Raw genomic sequence first — 24,020 nt, 5'->3', positions numbered from 1 at the left:
TCCCACAAGAACAAAACAGAAAGTATGACCTGGAGCATGACATTGACAAATATTTGTCCGGACTTGAATCCAACAGAACACTTTTGGGGTGTCTAAAAGGGAAAGTAGAGCAACGGGTTTCTTTAGACAGTAAATCTCCTAAACTTATCAATTATGAAGAGATTTCATGCAGGTTAGAGGTTTTCTCTTGGTTGTTTAACTGTCATGTGAATGGAAATCCTGGTTGCTATTATCAGGGAAGATGGATTTCTTCTGGATTTTGTCTGGAAAATGCTGATTTCTTTGCTGTGTATATGAGTTACTGGGTTTTTAATTGGCTTTGTGAGCATGTGCAACAAGAAGTCACTGAATAAAATGTGCAAGAAATGGAATAAAACTAATTCCATAAAAACTCTGCAAATAAACACATTATTTAATATTTTAAGACATACACCCCACTGATGTCTTTCATTTCGAGTTTGCTGATATTGATGCTAAATGGTGAATCTCTCACTCATCTTTTTTGTAACTTCTTTGCCAAATTTGGGTTGTAATTTCCAATTGTACAAACACAATTCAAAACTTTTTGTTATTATATTTTAAATGCAAGGAGCCCAAGATTGATGATACATCAAAGCAGAGGTGGGTAGTAATGAGTTACATTTACTCCGTTACATTTACTTGAGTAACTTACTTCTGACAGTAGTTTTACTCTGCCATACTTTTTACTTTTACTTGAGTAGATTTGTGAAGAAAAAACATTACTCTTACTCCGCTACATTGGGCTACACTCGACTCGTTACTTTTTTATTTACCACATTAGATGTGCTTTATTTTGCCAGAGAGATGCCCCCAGTGGATCTACCCCATGACTGTGTTTCACCAATCAGACGAAGCAGCAATAATCACGTGACTCCGTTTCACCAGATGTTGCCCTGCAGTCACATGACCTCATACGAACTGTGGCAGCATAGCGGCACAAATTCTTTATACGTAGCAGACAGAATGAAAAAAACGGGGGCGTTTTTGAGACGTTTGATCTTGCTTTGGACAACCGCATATTGGGATATTCTGTCCAGCCCAAGTTGTATTGTTATCTTCTGAGCTTGTGCCATTTGGAGGGAAGTGAAATACAGTATATCTTGTCAATGGAAGTAGTTTACACTGTTCAAACATAAAGACGTTACTTTACTGCAGGTATTTGTTTCAAAAGCTTTATGTTGTGAAAAACTGAGATTTGGAAATTTGTGTCTTGTGCCTTCACTTTTCATTTTGTAAAGATGTTATTTATTTTTGCTATTTTTTATTTCATTATTTGGAAGTAACAGAATTTGCACATTATTTTACATTTTTGTCTGATCACATCATTTCTAAAAAATAAATCGGACATTACAATCAAACAGTTTCTCAGTACTTGAGTAGTCTTTTCACCAAATACTTTTATAGTTTACTTGAATAATTTTTTGGATGACTACTTTTTACTTCTACTTGAGTGATATTATTTTTGAAGTAATGTTACTCTTACCTGAGTACAATTTTTGGCTACTCTACCCACTTCTGCATCAAAGCACCATAATGACGATTCATGGTAGACAGGAAATGCTCAGGAATGATCAGAGCCTATTCATGCTTGTGTGCATCTGAGTTTAAAATGGAAAAACTTGGGGATGTTTATGTTGTGTGTTTGTACAGTATAAACATCCACACACACTCAGGAAGTGGATTCCAGCTGGCTTTCCTTTTATATCGTGACATTTTGTTCCCTCTCGCTCTCTCTCGTGGGACTGACGGAGGCTAACTGGGTGACTGTTTCTTATCCTTCATTCACAAATAACATCTTCCAGCCTGTGGTACGTTCACTGTCTGTCTGTCCATCGATAAGAAGCAGTCTGAGCATGACAAGATTTCCCTCAACACAACACGAGACAGTTTCAATTTTCTTTTATTTATTGTTTCGCTGTATGAAAAAAACAACATCCCCAGAGGGAGGATTTATTACCGTCAACCATGTGGCCTGAATCTGGTTGCAGTTTCTTGTAATTTCGCTGAGCTTTATTTTCTGCCTCCTGTCATTCATCCCGACAGTTATGGCTCCTCTGGGAAATAATTCCTCAGACATTTGTCACCTAACAAGCTTTTTTTTCTTTTGTTGGTTTAGACAGCAGTAGTTTAAGGCTTTGAAATGGTTTAGTCTCGAGTGAATTAAAATACTTGTTGCGTGAATTGCAAGAATGTTGTCAGGGGTGAAGTGGATGTAGACAAAAGCTGTGACTGTCAAAACAATGTGCACAACTTTTAGTGACATGAATGAGCCACGGGAGTCATAAACAGCTGCCAAAAACTCAGCGCAGACACTATATTCAGTCTAGAGAAACCTTTTTTTAAACTACACTCATTAAAAATGCATCTTATACACTGTATGCAAGTAAAAATTGCAGAAAAGTGAGGCGGCTGGGGAATACATTAGATTTTGAGCCCGTAGTTTGAGATGATTGATGCAACTCTTTTGTCTGCATGATAAATATGTAGCTTGGTCACTTCAGCTTTAGAGAAAGACTGGAAACAGCTGGTTTGAATTATACTAAAGGTCGAGCAAAACCATCCATAACACTGTGTCATTATCCTTCTACAATGGGGGAAAAAGGTTTGGCTTGTTTGCATTTCTTTAAACCAACTACAATCGTCTTGGGTGTTGCTAAGCCCAGGATGCAGCAATGGTGCCCCTGCAGAATAACAACCGGGGGCACTACTTCTGGGGAATATTTGCACACAAGGAGGCAAACACTGTCAATAAAATGGTTATTTAATTGAAAACCCAAGCAGGCCTGCATTTTTGCACCATCCAAATCTAAAATTTCAGCATGCAGTCTGCTGTTTGGAGGTTGTTGTTGTTTCCTGTAACGAAGATTTGTACCCAAAGTCTAAATCCAGTGAGTCAGACTATTCTAAAGGTAACAAATTCAGGAAACCAGCATGTTTAAAGACCACTAATCTGCCAAATTATTCTCATTCCAAGGGCATCAAAAAGTACCGTTTAGTCAAAGTCATTGACGTCACAGGGCTATATATAGTGTCTTTGGCTTTCTATGCCAGTTACATCAACATTTCATGTCAAAAGATGTTTTTCCACTTTAAAAGAGCAGCATAATGAGATTCAAGGGGTTGGTGGTCATGTAAAGGCTGTATATTCAGCAGAAAGCTTACCTACAAAGGTAAGCATGACATAAATTTTGTCATTCACTCAGGTTCCCAAAATTGCACATGCAGTGCAATCACGACAGCTGCACGTAGGCCGGTAAAGCAAGTGGTATAAAGTGGAGATTCTCCATCATCCAAACCTTTTCTAATTCATCAGTAAAATAGTTGTAAATGAAGTAGTTACTGGGGGACTTTAGAGGAGCTTATACACTATATTGCCAAAAGTATTCGCTCACCTGCCTTGACTCGCATATAAGGATAAGGATAAACTTTATTGATCCCACAGTGGGGAAAGTTCACCATTACAGCAGTTCCAAAGAAAAAGTATAAAGGCAGTGCAGGAATAGATAAGAAAAAGAAACTGCAAAAACTGCAGAAAAAACATTATATACAGATGATTTTTTTTCTTATAAATATCATGTAGAAGATTATATAAAAGAGGATGAGGTATCAGTTATTGCACATAAGTAGGAGGATGCATGTCTAAGATGGGGGAAGAAAAAAAAGTGCAGCAGTAAACAGTACACAGTGGAGTTTATAGTGCAGCATTGTACAATCTAACAGATGCTGGAATAAACGGCCTGCGGAAACGTTCCTTCTTACACCTAGGGTGTACCAGTCTGTTGCTGAAGGCGCTTCTTAAGGAGTTCACAGTCTGATACAGAGGGTGGGAGGTGTTTCTGATGACAGTTTGGCCAGAGCCCTCCTATCTCCCACCACCTCCATGGAGTCCAGGGATCAGCCATAGACTGAGCTGCTCTTTTAATCAGTCTGTTTAGTCTGTTCTTATCACGCTCAGAGCATCCCCCTCCCCAGCACACCACTGCATAGAAGACCATGGATGCCACCACAGTGTCATAAAAGGTCTTCAGCAGTGGCCTGCTCACACCAAATGATGCGAGTCTCCTCAGCAGGTATAGACGACACTGAACCTTCTTATACAGAGAGTCAGTGTTATCTGTCTAGTCCAGTTTGTTATTTAGGTGAACACCCAGGTACTTGTAGGTCCTCACTCTCTCAATGCCAAGTCCTTGGATGTTTAGTGGTGGAGTGTTTGAGGGTTTCCTGTGTAAATCGATCACCATCTCCTTTGTCTTGCTGGCGTTCATTTGGAGGTGGTTCTGCTCACACCAGTAGACAAAGTCCATGATGACCTTCCTGTACTTACAGTTGTTTCCCTCTGACACGCATCCTATGATGGCAGTGTCATCGGAGAACTTCTGGAGGTGACAACTGTCTGTGGGGTAGCAGAAGTCCGATGTATAGAGGGTGAAAAAGAAAGGTGAGAGTGCTGTACCCTGGGGGGGTTCCTGTGTTGCAGACCACCACATCAGACGCACAGTCCTGTAGCCTCACATACTGCGGTCTGTCTGTGAGGTAGTCCATGGTCCATGCAGCAAGCTGGTCACTGACCCCCGCTCTCTCCATCTTCACCCTCAGCAGTAAGGGTTGGATTGTATTGAAGGCACTGGAGAAGTCGAAGAACGTCATCCTCACGGTGTTTCTAGTGTCCTCCAGGTGAGACAGAGATCTCTGCAGCAGGTAGAGGATGGCGTCGTCCGTTCCAATCCCTGGCTGGTACGCAAACTGCAGGGGATCCATGTTTGGACTCACCAGGGGGCGAAGATGGTTCAGGATGATCCTCTCCAGTGCCTTCATCAGGTGAGAGGTTAAGGCCACAGGTCTGTAGTGGTTGGGCTCCTTGGGGCACTAGGTCTTTGGGACCGGAACCACACAAGAAGTCTTTCACATGGCAGGAACTCTTTCCAGTCTCAGGCTTAGGTTGAAGATGTAGCAGACCACCTGACAGAGCTGGTCTGCACAGTCCCTGAAGAGTCTGTAGCTGATGCCATCAGGACCCGTGGCTTTCCTGGCTCTGGTCTTCCTGAACTGCAATTCTCACCTGATCCACTGTTGGTGTGAAGAGAGGGGGAGGAGGTGGAGATGGAGGGAGAGAGAAGAGCCCCAGAGATGGTGGAGGTGAAGGAGGTTAGGGGGAGGGAGCTAGCAGGCAGCAGGAGCTGGAGGCCGGCTGGACAAGGCTCAGGCTGGAGGGGGAGGGGATGAGACCAGTATCAAACCTGTTGAAAAACAGGTTTAACTGGTTGGCCCAGTCTCTGTCCCCAGGTTCAGGCTCCCCCTTTTTGCCCTTGCCCTGCCCTGATATGGTCTGGAGTCCTCTCCAGACCTCTCTTGTGTTGTTGTTCTGCAGCTGATCCTCCATTTTCCTCCTGTAGCAGGCCTTGCACTCCCTGATCTTTCTTTTAAGGTTCCTCTGTACCCTCCTCAGGTCTTCTCTGTCACCAGACTTGAAGGCCCTCCTTTTCTCCAGCAGCAAGGCTCTCAGCTCAGGAGTCACCCATGGCTTATTGTTTGAGAAACACCGTACCCTCCTAGTGGGTACGGTGGTTTCTACACAGAAGTTTATGTATTCTGTGATGCAGTCCGTTAAACTGTCAATGTCCTGTCCATGTGGCCCACAGAGCACCTCCCAGTCTGTGGTGGTAAAACAGTCTTGGAGTGCCTCACTGGCCTCCTCAGACCACTGCTGCACTCACTTTTTGGTTGGGGGTTGTTTTTTCACCAAGGGTGTCTAAGCAGGGAGCAGATGGACCAGGTTGTGGTCTGAGCAGCCAAGCGAGGGGAGGGGGGAGCAACTGTAGGCCTCTGCTGTGTTTGTATAGAGCAGAGCCAGAGTTTTGTTGTCCCTGGTGGGGCAGTCCACGAACTGATGGAAGGTGGGGAGAGTGGCAGCCAGGGAAGCATAGTTAAAATCCCCGGTAATGAGGAAGAAGGCTTGAGGGTGCGCTGTCTGTAACCGTGAAACCACACTGTGGAGGAGCTCACAGGCTGAGTTGGCGTTGGATGAGGGAGGGATGTACACCGTTACTACAATAACGTGAAAACTCCCTCGGCAGGTAGTACGGTCGGATGCTAACAGCTAGCAGCTCAATGTCCCTGGTACACCGCTGCTCCTTGACATAAATGTTCCCAGGGTTACACCACTTGTTTCCAAACATCGCTACTCCCCCGCCTTTCTTCTTACCACTCTCCCTCATGTCTCTGTCCGCTCTGATCAGGTGAAACCCGTCGAGCTGCACCAGTGAGTCCGGGGTTAGCTCGTTCAGCCAGGTCTCCTTGAAGTGAAGTAGACTGCACTCCCGGTACTCCCGCTGTAGCCGCGTTAGCGCCGCTAGCTCATCCGTCGTTTAAAGCTTGTTTTATGCTTTCCGCGTCCGCGAGGTCCGTGCGGCTCCGTGCGGAAAAATTACGTCATTTTCGCGCCCACGCTCCCTCCAGCGGCCTTTCCGTGCGGAAAATTTCCGCTCCGCGCACCTCCACATTTTTCTAACCAACGCGGACGGAGCCGCACGGAAAAACATGGCGGAGGGCCACGACCTACTCGTAGCTGAAGTCTAGAAATACGTGAACTTATACAATTCATCTCACAGAGATCACCGTGGTAACCGGGTTATGAACTATTCATGGTGTGAAATAAAAATAACTGCTGAAATGCTTTTATTCGGTAAAATGCTGTGTTGTAAGTGGTGTAAACAATGGCAAACTTCTTCTTCTCTAGTTTAGCACCAGAGTAGACCAGGTAGACGTGTGTTTGAGCTACACTGCCCCCTGCAGTTTGGAAGCAGACTTCTTCTTCTCTAGTTTATTACTAGAGTAGACCATGTAGACATGTGTTTGCGATACGCTGCCCCCTGCAGTTTTGGAGCAGACGTGCACGGAGTATAAATGCACACACGTTCTCTCGCAGGGATTTCCGTGCGGCTGATTTCCGTGCGGCTCGTTCGTGTGGAAAGTATATTCCAGCCTTTATGCTTGCCGCGTCCGCGAGGTCCGTGCGGCTCCGTGCGGAAAAATTACGTCATTTTCGCACCCACGCCCCCTTGAGCGGCCTTTCCGTGCGGAAAATTTCCGCTCCGCGCACCTCCACATTTTTCTAACCAACGCGGACGGAGCCGCACGGAAAAACATGGCGGAGGGCCAGGACATACTCATAGCTGAAGTCTAGAATTACGTGAACTTATACGATTCATCACACAGAGATCACTGTGGTAACCAGGTTATGAACTATTCATGGTGTGAAATAAAACTAACTGCTGAAATGCTTTTATTCAGTAAAATGCCATGTTGTAAGTGGTGTAAACAATGGCAAACTTCTTCTTCTCTAGTTTATTACTAGAGTAGACCAGGTAGACGTGTGTTTGAGATACACTCCCCCTTGCAGTTTTGGAGCAGTTTTGGAGTATAAATGCACACACGTTCTCTCGCACGGATTTCCGTGCGGCCGATTTCCGCGCGGCTCGTTTGTGCGGAAAGTATATTCCATCGCAAACACACGTCTACGTGGTCTACTCTAGTAATAAACTAGAGAAGAAGAAGTCTGCTTCCAAACTGCAGGGGGCAGTGTAGCTCAAACACACGTCTACCTGGTCTACTCTGGTACTAAACTAGAGAAGAAGAAGTTTGCCATGGTTTACACCACTTACAACACGGCATTTTACCGAATAAAAGCATTTCAGCAGTTAGTTTTAATTTCACACCATGAATACTTCATAACCCGGTTACCACGGTGATCTCTGTGTGATGAATCATATAAGTTCACGTATTTCTAGACTTCAGCTACGAGTAGGTCCTGGCCCTCCGCCATGTTTTTCCGTGCGGCTCCGTCCGCGTTGGTTAGAAAAATGTGGAGGTGCGCGGAGCGGAAATTTTCCGCACGGAAAGGCCGCTCGAGGGGGCGTGGGTGCGAAAATGACGTAATTTTTCCGCACGGAGCCGCACGGAACTCGCGGACGCGGCAAGCATAAAACAAGCTTTATTTAGGAGAGACCTCACGTTTCCAGTGATAACTGATGGAAGGCATGGTTTGTACCGTCGTCTCCTTTCACGGCGTTTCACTCCGGCTCTGCATCCCCTCCTCCTCCTCCATAGTTCGGCGGGGATCTCCGATCGCGCTTCGGGATGTAGCCTAGCTTGGCTAAGCGCCAACAGCTGCTCCCTTGTGTAAACAACAGCTGGGCTACGACCGAGAGTGTTTGCCGATGCGGTATTTAAGAGTCCAGAAAACAGTAAAAAACACAGCAGCAGTCTCACCAGCTTAACACCAAGGAATGGGCGTTTGCCGGAGCGGTGACTGTAGAAAAGAAAACAGCAGAGGAAAGCTAAAAGTGCGAAAAAAGTCGCTATAAACAAAACGAAGGGTCAGAGCTGCTGCAACTGGCTGCCGCTCAATCAGCGCCATCTTGTTTTATATGAACGTAAGTGACATCCCATTCCTAATCCATAGGGTTCATTATGACGTCGGTCCACCCTTTGCAGCTATAACAGCTTCAACTCTTCTGGGAAGGCTGTCCACAAGGTTTAGGAGTGTGTTTATGGGAATTTTTGACCATTCTTCCAGAAGCGCATTTGTGAGGTCACACACTGATGTTGGACCAGAAGGCCTGGCTCTCAGTCTCCGCTCTAATTCATCCCAAAGGTGTTCTGTCGGGTTGAAGTCAGGACTCTGTGCAGGCCAGTCAAGTTCATCTACACCAGACTCTGTCATCCATGTCTTTATGAACCTTGCTTTGTGCACTGGTGCACAGTCATGTTGGAAGAGGAAGGGGCCAGCTCCAAACTGTTCCCACAAAGTTGGGAGCATGGAATTGTCCAAAATGTCTTGGTATGCTGAAGCATTCAGAGTTCCTTTCACTGGAACTAAGGAGCCAAGCCCAGCTCCTGAAAAACAACCCCACACCATAATCCCCCCTCCACCAAACTTTACACTTGGTACAATGCAGTCCGACAAGTATCGTTCTCCTGGCAACCGCCAAACCCAGACTCGTCTATCAGATTGCCAGATGGAGAAGCGTGATTGGTCACTCCAGAGAACACATCTCCACTGCTCTAGAGTCCAGTGGTGGCGTGCTTTACACCACTGCATCCCACGCTTTGCATTGCACTTGGTGATGTATGGATTGGATGCAGCTGCTCAGCCATGGAAACCCATTCCATGAAGCTCTCTGCTGAAGCACTGTTCTTGAGCTAAGCTGAAGGCCACATGAAGTTTGAAGGTCTGGAGCGATTGACTCTGCAGAAAGTTGGCCACCTCTTGGCACTATACGCCTCAGCATCCGCTGACCCCCCTCCGTCAGTTTACGTGGCCTACCACTTGGTGGCTGAGTTGCTGTCGTTCCCACACACTTCCACTTTCTTATAATACAGCTGACAGTTGACTGTGGAATATTTAGGAACGAGGAAATGTCACGACTGGATTTGTTGCACAGGTGGCATCCTATCACAGTTCCACGCTGGAATTCACTGAGCTCCTGAGAGCGACCCATTCTTTCACAAATGTTTGTAAAAGCAGTCTGCATGCCTAGGTGCTTGATTTTATACACCTGTGGCCATGGAAGTGATTGGAACACCTGATTCTGATTATTTGGATGGGTGAGCGAATACTTTTGGCAATATAGTGTATGTTTTTTCACTTCAATAAAGCATAAACACAGTAGGAAATTCTAATTTCTCCAGAAGTCTTGTGCTATGTCCGCCCACTGTGCTCGAGTTCCCTGCAGGAATAACCGCATTAATGCAGTGCTACAGGGTAATCTCTAAACAGCTGCTTTGTTAAAGCTAAAGTCAGGCAGCCTTTTAGAAGCATCCACATGAGCCCTGCATGTTTTTCTGTCTCGATATGATGGGAAATGTGACCGTCTGCAATAGGTCGACGTGTATTAGTCTAGTGTACCATATTATCCTAGCAGAACTCTTCGCTCTCAGACTGCAGGCTTACTTGTTGTTCCTAGAATCTCTAAAAGTAGAATGGGAGGCAGAGCCTTCAGTTATCAGGTGCCTCTCCTGTGGAACCAGCTCCCAGCTTGGGTTCGGGAGGCGGACACCCTCTCTATTTTTAAGACCAGGCTTAAAACCTTCCTTTTTGACAAAGCTTATAGTTAGGGCTGACTGGGGGACCCTGACGGGGTGAGCTGGTGTTTTCATTTGCACAACTGACTTCCCCTCTTGATGTCCCTTTAGTTTGCCCCTAGTTATGCTGCTATAGGCCTAGGCTGCTGGGGAACCTCTCTTGATGCACTGAGCCCTTCTCTAACTACCTATGTATTTACTATATATACCATTATTGCATTACATTCACTCTGTTTCTTTCTGTGTCCTTTCTCCGAGTGTCCCTGGTCCCAGAGCTGGATGCTGGATGCTTCAGATGTGTGGCTGTGTTTTATGGTCCTTGTGTCCCACCCCCCACCTCTCTACCTCTACCCCTCTATCTCTACCCCCATCCCTCTATCTCTACCTCTCTACTTCTTCTGTCCCTCTCAACCCACCCGGCCAGCAGGCAGATGGGTCCCCCCACATTAGAGCCGGGTTCTGCTCGAGGTTTTTTTCCCTGTTAAAAGGGTGTTTTCCTTGCCACTGTCGCCTTTTGGCTTGCTCTGGGGGTCAGGCATATGGGTTCTGTAAAGCGTCTCGAGACAATTTGACTGTAATTGGCGCTATATAAATAAAATTGAATTGAATTGAACTGAATTGATCTGTGAGAACTAAAGAACACCACTGCACTAAATATCAGTGGTGGGATACAATTAAAAAAAAAAAAAATCTTGCAACATTTCACACAATAAGCAAAGTTTTCAAATTCAAATAAATGTTGGTTGACAACATATACGTGAACTTAACAACGTTCATGTTTCATTTATATTTATCTGCATTTTTCATCTGTCTACTACATTCACAGATTACTGCAAACTCAAAGTGAATTGTAGCGATTATATTCAACATCTTAAGACTTTTTGTAGCCTGAAGCACTTTCAGTGTCTTGAAAAGTGGTCTATTATGGGATGGCTACATTGGGTTCTGTAAAGCGTCTCGAGACAATCTGACTGTAATTGGCGCTATATAAATAAAATTGAATTGAATTGAATTGAATTGAATTGAATTGAATTGAATTGAATTGAAATTATTAGCATCTATTACTGATGTTCAGGGAATTTTCTAGGTCTGTTGAACAGCTGTTGCATAGAACAATGATGCTAAACATTAAAATGTATGTGTTATTTGTTGACATGAAAATGAAGATTCCATCCATCCATCCATCCATACACGGCTTAGTCCTCATTAGGATCGTGGGGGGCTGGAGTCTATCCCAGCTGACTTAGGGTGAAGGCAGGAGACGCCCTGGACAGGTCACCAGTCTATCACAGAGCTACACATAGAGACAAACAATCACACACATTCACACCTACGGACAATTTAGAGTTACCAATTAACCTCAGTATGTTTTTGGACTGTGGGAGGAAGCTGGAGAACTTGGAGAAAAACCACACATGCACAGGGAGAACATGCAAACTCCATGCAGAAAGATCCTGGGAAGGCCAGGATGCAAACCGGGGATCTTCTAGCTGCTAGGCAAAAGTGCTAACCACCAAGACACTATGCAGCCTGAAAATGAATATTATTTTTCTGAATATAATTTAAGTGTTGCTACAACTTGGGACCAAGGATGAAAATCTTTTTCATCGTGCAGCAGACAGAATATTTTTTTCATTCAGATGACAGTAGAGAGTGTTGTTAAGCCACCTAACTGGTAAGGCATGATCTTTTAACAAAATCAGTTGTTACATGAAGTGAAGGAGGACTAGTGTGCAGCACAAAGAAAAAAATTCAATCTGAAGTCTAGATTTAAATACTTTTCATATACATTACAGGGCTGTAGAGGCAGTGAAAACAAAAGTGCAGAATAAAGCATCCATGGTGAGTGACTGTATATGTGGGTTACTCTGCTGGAGCATGTCAGTAGTGTTGGCTTGGATTAGACAACCATGAAGCACTAAATCATCCTCACATACTAATATAATATAGGTACACATGTTAATGTTAGCTCCTACACTGACAATGGATCATATTGTCTATATACACTACTGTTCAAAAGTTTGGGGTCACCCAGACAATTTCATGTTTTCCATGAAAACTCACACTTTTATTCATGTGCTAACATAATTGCACAAGTGTTTTCTGATCATCAATTAGCCTTTCAACACCATTAGCAAACATAACGTAGCATTAGAACACAGGACTGATGGTTGCTGGAAATGCTCCTCTGTAGTCCTATGTAGATCAGGGGTGTCAAACATGCAGCCCGCCAGAGGGTCCAGTCCGGCCCACGGGATGACTTTGTAAAAGTTAGAGATTACAGAGAAGAAATTAACTACAATTTGTAAATTTGTAAACTATTAATTTCAAATAATTCCTAGACCATGAAAAGTTGTTTTGATCAAGTAAAATACTAGATTGCTCATTGTTCTGTCATTTTTTGTTTCATTTATGTAATATTTTCTCCTGTATTTGTTGTTTTTGGTCTTTTTTGTCTGACTTTTGTCATTTGTCTCACATTTTTGTGGCTTTGTTTTCTTTTTGTCTCGCTTGTGTTTTTCGTGTTATTTTTGTTTTGTGTTTTGCTTTATTCATTGGTTTGTGTAGCATTTTTGTCGTTTTTTTCACGCTGTTGTCATTTTTTGTCTCGTTTGTGACATTCATTCATTTTTTTGTCAGTTTGGAGCTTTTTTGTCTCTTTTTGTATCGTTTGTCTCATTTTTTGTTATTTTGTTTCCCGCTTTTGTCGTTTTGTCTCATATTTGTAATATTTTGTCTTGTTTTTGTCATTTTTTATCTTTTTAAAAATAAAATACTATCTCGTTCACTTCCAGATACCTGTGACTAAATGTTTTGTACCTTTTAGATACACTGTGAACTGTAAGTTGTAACTTGTAAATGATAAACTGAGGCATAATATTGATGAAATTTAATTTATTTTCCCTGACAAATTTCAGTTTGTTCATAATGTTTTGTAAAAAGATGTGAATACTTTCAGAAAATATTTTTTTGCACTAAAACAAATGAAAAAAACTGGAATTGTGGTGATTTTTAGGTTATTATGCTCTGATTTTACTGGTCCGGCCCACTTGAGATCAAATTGGGCTGAATTTGGCCCCTGAACTAAAGTGAGTTTGATGCCCCTGATGTAGATATTCCATTAAAAATCATCCGTTTCCAGCTAGAATAGTCATTTATCACATTAACAATGTCTAGACTGGATTTCTGATTAATTTCACACTATCTTCATTGAAAAAAACAGTTTTTCTTTCAAAAATAAGGACATTTCTAAGTGACCCCAAACTTTTGAATGGTAGTGTATATCCGTTCATATCTAATTCATTCTTCATTTAAGCCACCAAGCTTTAATATTTTAAGATAAAAGACATATTTGCATTCACATTGGAGTAAAGTTTGATCCACATTACATCATGTCAACGCCGCTTAAGGCCAAATCTAAAACAGAATAATCACCATCTGCAAAATGTCCTGCAGCAGCTGAATTAGAATCAGCGTGGCGGATTGCAATTTCATGTTCATCTAAGCTGTCTACTTTATTTTCTGCATGCTGGATGTTACATTTGGGACATGCAAGAATGTAGACAACATTACTGTTGCTGCATGTTATAAATTTTATGATTTTGAGTGAATTTTTTGTCACAAAGCTGGTAAAAGTATGGCAAAACCATGAAAGTGCTGGTTGAACGAGCGACAGTGTTAAAGTTAATAGCTGCAGGCCATTAAACAGCATCTCTGTAAATGTCTCCTCAGTCAGTCTTTTGTCCTTAATACCACCAAAGTACATTCTCTCTGCTCATGATATGCAGCTACAGCACAAGTTTCCTGACTCATCTTTTGTTCTCTGCCAACTGTCAATCAAACGCAGTCGGCCACACCCCTTCCAGACAGCTGAGAAATAAAGGAGCATTTCCCCAAAGGTCTTCTTCATCCTTCTAATAATTAAAAACAAACTGTGTTAATTCTAACTGCATAAACGGATGACTTGCCTTTAAAGCTCTGCGGTTAGCTTTAATTTGTTTAGCCATCTCCTAAAGCCACCACACCCTGCTTGTATAACCAGCCCAGTCAATCTAAAGCAGAAATTTTTGGTTTCCTGTGCAGGAGATGGTGACTAAAATTCAAAGATTATAGTTGTGATGTTGTTTCTTTAAGATTGAAAGGTTCTTATTGGTGTGACTCACCGTCGTCGACCCGTCAGAGAGCTGAACCCGGTGAAGGATCTGCTCCTGTGGACCAAACCGCCATCTGAAGGGGAGTCGAATCGCAGCTTCACCGACATTCTGCAGACCCACAGAGATAGAGTTCAGTCATGCAAGCAAACTGAAAAAGTCCTCATCTGTTAAACCGTCCCATCTCCTATTAAGTCCAAATTATCCTCATGCAGCCAAACTGTCCACATCGGCTCAGTGACAGAAAATGATGCTACATTTCAAGAAATCTGTCAGTGGATGGTTGAGCTGCCAGACTTTCATGAGAAATTCGACCGCACCAATTTCAAACCAATAAAATGAAGATACTCCCAATGTCTTTGTGCTCAAACCAGTGTTCTCAGCTGTAAACCGGGTTCACATGACTGTCTCAAGATGTCCAGAGATCGTATTTTTTTAGAACAAACTCTTTGCCAGACCTCTGTGATCCAAACGAAACAGTTTTATGAGAAAGCATCTGTTTTTCATGTAAGTAAAAAACTGGTCGTCAACGCCAAGGATGTAAAACTGAAACAAACACACCACCTGAGCTGTTTTTATCACTTGTTTCTGGTCGCTGTCTGTTTTCACCTTGTTATCTATTTACACAGGCGCTCACGCAAATGCTTAAATCAACCAGACCATCCTTAACGTCGGGGCCATCCAAAACAGGAAACATCTCTGGGACACATTAGCGGAGAAACATCTTGACACGAAGCCACAAATATGCACAGAAAACTGGTATGCAGATGGAAGCCGGTTATATGTTTACTATGTGACTTTACAGCATGTGATGGCAGAGCAGCAGACTTTTAGCCACGACAGCATCTAAGGGTTGCCATGCCAGTCTGTTGGCTAGTGCACTATTTCAAGTCAGACTTCAACATCTCAGAAAGTATTGGAAGAAATGCATGACTTTTGATGCCCATGGTTCCCTCAGAGTTTTGTTTTCTCCCTCATGAGGATCCCCTTTTTCATCAACTATGAGATGGATTACCATGATACTGGGTACAGATACTCATGTTTCACCCTCAAGGAGGTTTACAACTTTTGGGAGATCCATCCTTATGTGCCTCCAGATACTCCACACATATAATCTAGTCTGACAGCAATAACTGCAGTAAGGTATCAATGAATTCCAAGTCCCCCTCAAACAAAAAACTGGATCCCAATTTCATAAAAAACCCACATCAACAATATATTCACTTAATTTATTTCTGACAATTATTTAACCTCCGCATGCCGACATTCCAGTGAAACCCTCCCATCAACTTTTATTTTTACTATTTCAGGTTAAGGTATACTTCAGATTCCTCAAACACTGAACATTCATCTGAATCACTGATATCCAAAACAGTTATTACGGTGTCTACAAACCGTCTACTCACCCCCATTTGGAAGCGTAAATTCATTATAAATAAAAAATGTGAAATAAGTGATTGCATAAGTATTCATTGCAGTCATATTTAGTCGGTACACCTTTGGCTGCAGTTCCAGCATTGAGCCTGTGTTGGTTCTTAATCAGTCTGAACATCTGGATGCGGCATTTTTACCCCAATTTTCTTTGTGAAACAGCTCAAACTCTGTTAGGTTATACAGGAATCAGCTCTTTTCAAGTCCAAAGTGACTCACCTAATTCAATACAGATGCAACCAGAAGTCCCACAGTTAGTGAAATAAAGATCATCTGAGTTCATTGAATGTGTCTCAGTGACTGACGTGTAAAGACTTCTGTATCTGGAAAGTCCAGCCACTGGTGAATCAGATACTCCTGGATAGAACTACGCCACAAAGAAGAACAAAAGAAAAGAAACTCTGAAAAGGTTGAGAAGCATCAGTCAAGAGATGATACAAGAAGAAAAAGTTGTTGAATATCCTTTAGAGTCCAGTTATCTCCAACGTTTGGAAATGGAAGGAATATGACACAGTCGTAGAGCTCCCTAGAGCAAGTTGTCCTCAAAATCTAAGTGACCAAGCAAGAAAGAGATGAGTGAGAGAGGCTGCCAAGACACCTATGACTCCTCCGAACAAGTTCTAAGCTTCAGCAGCTGAGATGGGAGAGACTGTTCAGACAGTGACTTTTGTCTGTTTTTCACCAGTCAAAGCTTTATGGAGACAAAGAGAAAGACTCTGTTGGAAAAAGTTCATATTAATTCTGGACTAGAGTTCACCAGAAGACTTGTGGAGACTCTGAAGTCAACTGGAAAAAGGTTCTTTGGTGTAAGGAGACCAAAATGTAACTTTTTGTCAATCAGACTAGATGCTATGTTCGGTGAACACCAAAGAATGCACATCACACACACAACATTCATATTGTGAAGCATGGTAGTGGCAGCATCGTGATGTGAAGCATGGAGGTGGCAGCATCATGATGTGAAGCACGGTGGTGGCAGCATCACAATGTGAAGCATGGAGGTGGCAGCATCCATTGTCTGACATTTACTTAATAGAAATCTGTTTTCACTTTGACATGGAAGGGTCTTTTTTGTAAGTTCTTGTTGAAATAGCCAAAGTAAATTGACCATGATTCATTGTTGAAAAGCAATAAAAAGGGGTTTTATTGGAACTGTAACTGAAGGGATCCCTACAAATGTGTCTTGAGTTGTTCTACTAGAACAGAACAACAGTGAGACAATGAAAACAGCCTTTAAAGCCCAAATAAGTCCTGATGGAGCCTAATTATAAGGAGGAAGCTCTGGGCCACTGCTAGTGTCGGTGAAATACGTGATTATAGTTGTGGCTGGCAGCTTCTTCAACTGTTTCTGCAGGAAATAGATGCAGACAAATGAGGATTATTCGACAAGAATAAGTACACAAAAGTATTTCTTTTATGCCAGTGACGACACAACAACACCAAAATATGGCTCAAAGTATAAAAGTTCATACAGGGTAAATACCTTCCATCATGTGTACATACGTATACTTACTGTACTGCAGTTCTAAAGGAAAATACTACATGTACGTACGAGTTTTTTTTTTGATGCAATCTCACAGTCTGGATGCCATCTGTTCTTACATGTGGTTTCTGTGAATGCCGAGTTCGGTTGAAGCTTAAACAACAACATCGCTCTTTCTTTTTATCATCTGCACTTTTCTTCTAAATGAACCCAGAACGAGACACCGTTAAAGCCTTTGTGATCAGAATTTCTGTTTAATACAGGGGAAAAAATGATTAATCATCATCCAAACCTCCTCATTCAGCATCTAATTAAAACTTCATCATCACTATGACCTCAGAAGGACTTTACAGAAACCTGCTGGTTTTGTTTTTAGATGCTCGTCGGAGGGAAACTTTCTGTTGCGCCCATGGTTTTTGATTGCAAAGTAAATGTTTTGTTTTTTAAGGTGTGATACTGGTGGCTGTTTTTTCCTTTCTTTTACTTATTTTGTTCCTTTTATTCTCTGAGAGGTGGTGAAAATAAACGATGTACTAGTTATAACTGCAGTATTTATGTTGTTTTTGTCTTGATGTTCATTTTATGGATTGTTGGATGTTGGCAGTGGATTTTTTGGCATCATTGGACAAAAAACTCCCAAATAACCTTTTAGCAAATTGAGAAACTAGACTCCTCTTGGCTCTTTTTTAGGCTTAAAGAAATCCACCTAATCACAGATCTTGTCAGGGAGAGGGAATCGCTCTTATTTCACTTGAAAAAGTGATTCGGTGGTGGAAAATCCTGCAAGAAATTGCACTATTCCATCTCATGCAAAAACTGCCTACAAAACAGGAAAACGGATATATTAAAAACAGAGTTACATCCATTACCTACTAAGCTTGCTGTTCTTCTCCTGGACACACAAGCCGCTAAGTTTACATTCCTGTAATATCTAAATGTGTTGCAGTGGTTTGTTAGTGTTAGCATTGGTAACACTTTAGCATTTTGTTAACTAGAGCAGCACGGATTCTGAACAGTCTAACACAGTGATATTTAGGTTTTCTAAAGTTTTTTCCCAAATGACACAAAATGTTTGATATGTGATCCAAAATGAGTAACATGCAAACAATAGTGTCTCAAAACCTGCCTAAAATAACTCAAGATTTATTTAAAATGACTCAAAACATGTCCCAAAGGACACAAGGTCTTAAAAAATGGCTCACATTTTGTCCAAAATGACTTAAAATGTGTCTAAAATGACACAGATTTGGTCCAAAATGAGCAACGTGCATACAAAAAAGAATCAAACCTGCCTAAAATAGCACAAGATTTCTTCAACATGTCTTAAATATGGCTCCAAAATGACTTATAATGTCCAAAACGACTCAAAAAGTGTCCCAAATGATACAAGGCGTTTGAAATTTGGACAAAAATTAGTAACATGCAACGAAAAATGACTCAAAACCTGCCTAAAATAACTCAAGATTTGTTCAAAATAACTTAAAACCGGGTCTAAATTGACTCAAAATGTTCAAAAGACTCAAAAAGTGTCCTGACACGTGTTTGAAAATGACTCACATTTTGTCCAAAACAACTCAAGATGTGTCCAAAGTGACTCAAAACCTGCTTAATATAACTCAAGATTTGTTCACAAAGGACTTAAAAATGGGTTCAAATTGACTCAAAATGTCCAAAACGACTCAAAAAGTGCCCCAAATGACTCAAGATTTGTCCAAAACGATTTAGAATGTGTCCCAAATGACTCAAGGTATTTGAAAATGACTCAAATTTGGTCCAAAATGAGTAACATGCATAGAAAAATGTCTCAAAACCTGTCTAAAATAACTCAAAATTTGTTCTTAATGACTTAAGAATGTATTCCAAATGACTTAACACAATTATTCATTGATTTTCTGAATATTTTCTAAATATTTCCGATGCTCTCCCCTGTTTAATAAACAGAGCGTTGCTTGTACTCACGTGTTCTGCTACATTCTTGCTAATGATGTACAAATCTGCATCAAAATCAGACGTCAAATAAGGTTCTTTGTGGCCTAAAATCTCCTTGAGGCAAAATATTCATAAAATTGTACCCAAAAACTTTAACTTGAAGTTTCCAGATGTTCCCGAAACAGAATTATTATTTCCCCCAGATTTGTGCCTGTTAAAGCTTTAAATGTCATGTGGCTGCAGAGAAGAGTAACTACTGTTATAATAAAGCAGCTGTCAGGAATCTAAACATCAGAAATGTGCAGTTTTTTTGACATGTTGAGCTTTTCTTTTATGTGATTAATCTACTGCAGGTCTAAAAGTAGACCTCTGAATGGATTTGTCGTGTTGCTGAGCAGCATCTCAGCAGACAAACTGAATCAAGGTCAGCCTGCAGCCGCTGTGGCCAGGATTTGAACAGAAGCTTGGCAGAACTAGTGAGCGCTGCCAGCGTCAGTAGCTCAGAGTAACCCAGTTTAGAGTCCTGACCCACAATGAGAAACACACTCTGGTCACCACGGCAACAGGACCAAACATTAGAGGACGGAGAAACCAGGTCGGATCATTAGAAACCAAAGTTCCCCCAGTGAGCTCTTTCACTGGAACATACTGCACTCTGAGTTCGTCCCTGTACAGGAAATCTAGTGGATTTAGTTTCAGATTTTTATCATTTCCATTCCATTAATTCTACGTCTTCCCTCCTGATGAACCTTCAGGTCAGACGTTCCCATGACGACAGCATTCAGCTGCTTAAAGAGGAAAACGATTCGGTTTGAAATCCATTTAAGATGAACAAGATGCTGGAATACCTCTGCTATGAGGAAAGCTTTACGTCCCGAAATTAATTAAATCTGATTTAACTCGACCACTGAGTCATCATTCTGTCAGATACTGATGATTATACGTAATAATAAATATGAATAAATTCAGAAAATGTCAAAACAAATACTGTCAGCTCATTACCTGAACTTTGTCGAGCAACTGAGTGTTGACAGAAATAAATAAATAAATAAAAATAGATTAATGAATACATAACCAATGCTTTTTATAATTAGCCTAATTTTATTTTATTTTAGAAATTTTCTATTTTTTTAAAGACATGTCTATTGTAAAAGAACATTTTCTGTATTTTTTAATGGTGAGTCTATAGTAAGAAAAAAATAAATCGATTTAATTTTTTGGGGGGGGAATCAATAGTAAACAAAATATAAATTTAAAAGATTGGACATTTTTATAAATTAAAGGTGAATAGATAGATAAACACAATAAATAAATAGATAAATAAATAGTCACCATTTTTAACTTTAGTCTAATTTTGTTTTTTTGTTTCTTTTTTAAAAAGTTCCTTTTTAAAAAAAAAAAAAAAAAAAAAAAGGTGTGTCTATTGTAAAAGAACACTTTCTGTGTTTTCTAGGGCTGGCCCGAATAGCAATTTCTGGGTTCCAGATATTCAGCCCGATTAATGACGAATATCCGAATATTCGGATCGGATCGTAATGACCAAGGCGGGTATGAAGGAACGAGCCGAATATTCGGATATTCGTTATTAATCTGGAATTAATTCAAGTCAAATACCGATCGCACGACAGCGTCCGTGACGACCAAACATTTGGCTATTCGGGTCCAGCCCTAATATTTTCTCTGGTGAGTTTTTAAGAAAAGAATAAATTGATTTTCTTATTTTATGGTTAATTGATAGTAAACAAAAAATAAATGTAAAAAGCTGGACATTTTCTATAAATTAAGATGTAACAAGAATTAAAAAAAAAAAAACTGAACATTTTCTAAGCGAGTAAAAATGTAACAAGAGCAAAAAAAAAAAAAAACGCACAGAAACTGTTTGGAAATCAGAGTGTTGGTATACAAAGAATCTGACTTAACAGGCCAAAGAGCAAATTTCAAAAGCTAGAATGACCTCAACCAAAAATCAAGTCCAGCAAAGGAGATAAAAGATCAGCGGCAACATTAAAACGAATAAATGACATTCAACTTTCTGCTGGAAAATCTTGGTTCAAGGCATTTATACAGACGCTAATTTGACACGTACCATCCACCGAGACATTGTTCCAGACCAAACATGCCCTCAGTTACAACAACAGCAGCAACACACTGCAAAAACTGATCAGGAACCACTCAAGGAACATGACCAAGAGCCTTAGGGCCCTGAATCAGCCTCCAAACTCCTTCAAAACTCTGTTTTATTAAACATTTCTTGGTTACAGAGAACAAATCTGATCCATGGAGGCCCAAAACCACAAACCACAAGAACCTGAATGCCACAACTTCATCCAGGTGGTTTTAATGTTGTGGCTCATCGGCGTACAAGAACATTGAAGAACCAGTCCAAAGCAATGATATAAACCAACATACACTGTCTATATACACGTCAGGCTGTTTGTTTAAGTTGTAAACAAGAACACAACATTGTTTGGGTGCTGACTGACACTTGTTTGCCGTTTGGTGCTAAAAACCCCTGCAGAGATGAGATGAAACACGACAGCTGCGGATTTCTTTGCGTAAGATTAACAAAAAGGCTTCAAGGAATTCCAAACAGAACGGATCAGCTGACGGCAGCAGAATCACAAACTCCATCTCTGGCTGGACGCCACATTAAGCAGCTGAAACAAGAGAAGAAGAAGAATGTGATGCACGGCGGAGTGTCAAACTAGCAGAAAATCTGTCTGTAGATCACATCTCCACCTGTCTGACCGACTATTTTTGACCCGGCGGTGCACGAAATCACCTGCGAGAAGCTTCAGCTGCTCCACACAGTCACATTTTTTACACTCGCCTCTGCTTCACACATTCTTTCTGCGGCGTGTTTGATTCTGCAGAAAAAGTCTGTTTGTTCAGAGGAATTTGGGGGATTTCCTCTGAAGCAACAAACATCCAGCACATGTTGAGGACGGACGGACGGACAAATGAGGAGCTGGATTTTTTAGCGTGATAGCAAAAGACGAAGCGAAATAAAACACAAACGGGACATCAGGGAGGATATTAGACCTGCTGCTGTGGAAATAAAGAAGGTTTGAACTGTGCAAAACCAGCAAAGCAACACAAAAAAGCTCCTTCTTCAAACAAGCTGTTCGTGGGTCAGTTTGAACCAGGGCATGTTTAATTATCCAAAAGTGTCAGAAATCCCAAAAAATCCCAATAAACATTGTTTATATCTCATTGCTGGCTGTATTGCTAACCATTTCTATCAATATTTAGTAGGGCTTGGACTTTAGCGCATCAATTTCAATTAATTAGTTACAGAAAAAAAATTATGTGCTTAAAAAAAATAATGCATTTAATCGCACTTTTAATTTCTGACACGCCAGTAACTCTGATGAACACTCCAGCCCAGTAGGTGGCGGTAATGAACCTAAAGTCTGTTTGTAGCCATGAAGAAGAAGCACAGGAAGCACTGAGGGATGTCAGCGCACAAGAAAGCTTAGTGAACAGTGAAGGAAGACGAGACCACATTGAGCTTGTTGGACGTAAAGTTTTTTTTAAAAAAAATCTTGGATAAAAGCATGTTTGTGTGCAAATTGTGCAACAAAGAGTTTTCTGATCACTGCAGCACTTCAAGCCGACGGTATCACCTCAATGTAAGACATGTTGCTGTTAGCACCAGAGCTAAAGCTACGTGTCCACAGGGCCGTTTTTTTCTCCCATGGAAACATCTGAATATATCCCGTTTGGTGGGCGGGTCACTAGTGGGTCACTAGGTGGTCACATGACAGATCTTCAGTCTGGTAGAAACGTTGGACCAACACGGCCGCTTGGTTGCTTTCTCTTTTATTACAAAAACTGTTTAGCAAAAAGTATTTCTGAATCATTTAAGGCGAGAAATAAGCTGCTGAATCTGTCTTCATTTTAGTTGAAAGGAAGACAGATGGCTAGTTTAGACGCTTAACGAAAGTTTCACGATGCGTCGGACCTCCACTCCCCGCACCAAATTTGCATAAATGAAACTACTTTATGCAAATGACTGCCTTAACAAGGTACAATTGACACGTGCCTTCTGCACTCCTGGTACCGGCAAACAATGTAGCCATCCCATAATAGACCACTTTTCAAGACACTGAAAGTGCTTCAGGTTACAAAGTCTTAAGATGTTGAATATAATCGCTACAATTCACTTTGAGTTTGCAGTAATCTGTGAATGTAGTAGACAGATGAAAAATGCAGATAAATATAAATGAAACATGAACGTTGTTAAGTTCACGTATATGTTGTCAACCAACATTTATTTGAATTTGAAAACTTTGCTTATTGTGTGAAATGTTGCTAGATTTTTTTTTTTTTAATTGCATCCCACCACTGATATTTAGTGCAGTGGTGTTCTTTAGCTCTCACAGATCATGGTTCAATGAGGATAATTCACTCATTTTTCATTAAAAAAATGTGTTACTTTGTGTGTCTGTGTGCTACTTTGTGTGTTACTTTGTGTGTCTGTGTGTTACTCTGTGTGTATTATCTTATTGTCTTTGGGGTTTCTGTAGCTGAGGTGAGATTTGGTCCTAAAAAATTAGTCTTGACCTGTAGGTGATTTACGAGGCCTCATGTGGCGACGAGGTGGGAGTCTGGGGCCTTTATGTGTGTGTGTGTGTGTGTGTGTGTGTGTGTGTGCGTGTGTGCGTGTGTGCGTGCGTGCGTAAACATTCAAGTGTCTGACACGTCAACTTGTGTGTGTGTTTTTGCCACCACACATGATGTACAGGCCTCTAGTGAGGGTCTGCAGCGAGCTAGCAGCTAACAGCTCTGTGGCCAAACCAGACACACTAACACACACACACTAACACACACATTTCAGAACTGCACGTATATCTTCAGCAGCAGCAGGGATAGGTTTCCTCCTCTCAGGGAGTGGTGGAGTGTTTAATGTGGTTTCTCTG

The 24,020-nt window shown here is 41.4% G+C and overlaps 1 protein-coding gene across 3 annotated transcripts in view; it reads right to left on the bottom strand.

The window, feature by feature from the left end:
- ripor3 (RIPOR family member 3) overlaps positions 1-24,020 on the bottom strand; it is a 100,881-nt gene that overhangs the window by 39,247 nt on the left and 37,614 nt on the right. For all 3 annotated transcript variants that reach the window (XM_055010637.1, XM_055010635.1, XM_055010636.1), the window contains one exon: positions 14,268-14,366. In XM_055010637.1, coding sequence (XP_054866612.1) covers positions 14,268-14,365 — 98 coding nt within the window. In that variant the 5' untranslated portion in view covers position 14,366. The remainder of the gene's footprint in view (positions 1-14,267; positions 14,367-24,020) is intronic.

The sequence above is a fragment of the Amphiprion ocellaris genome, chromosome 5 (assembly GCF_022539595.1).
Source record: "Amphiprion ocellaris isolate individual 3 ecotype Okinawa chromosome 5, ASM2253959v1, whole genome shotgun sequence".
In the NCBI taxonomy this organism is placed as follows: domain Eukaryota; kingdom Metazoa; phylum Chordata; class Actinopteri; family Pomacentridae; genus Amphiprion; species Amphiprion ocellaris.
This window is presented reverse-complemented; position numbering and strand designations above follow the sequence as displayed.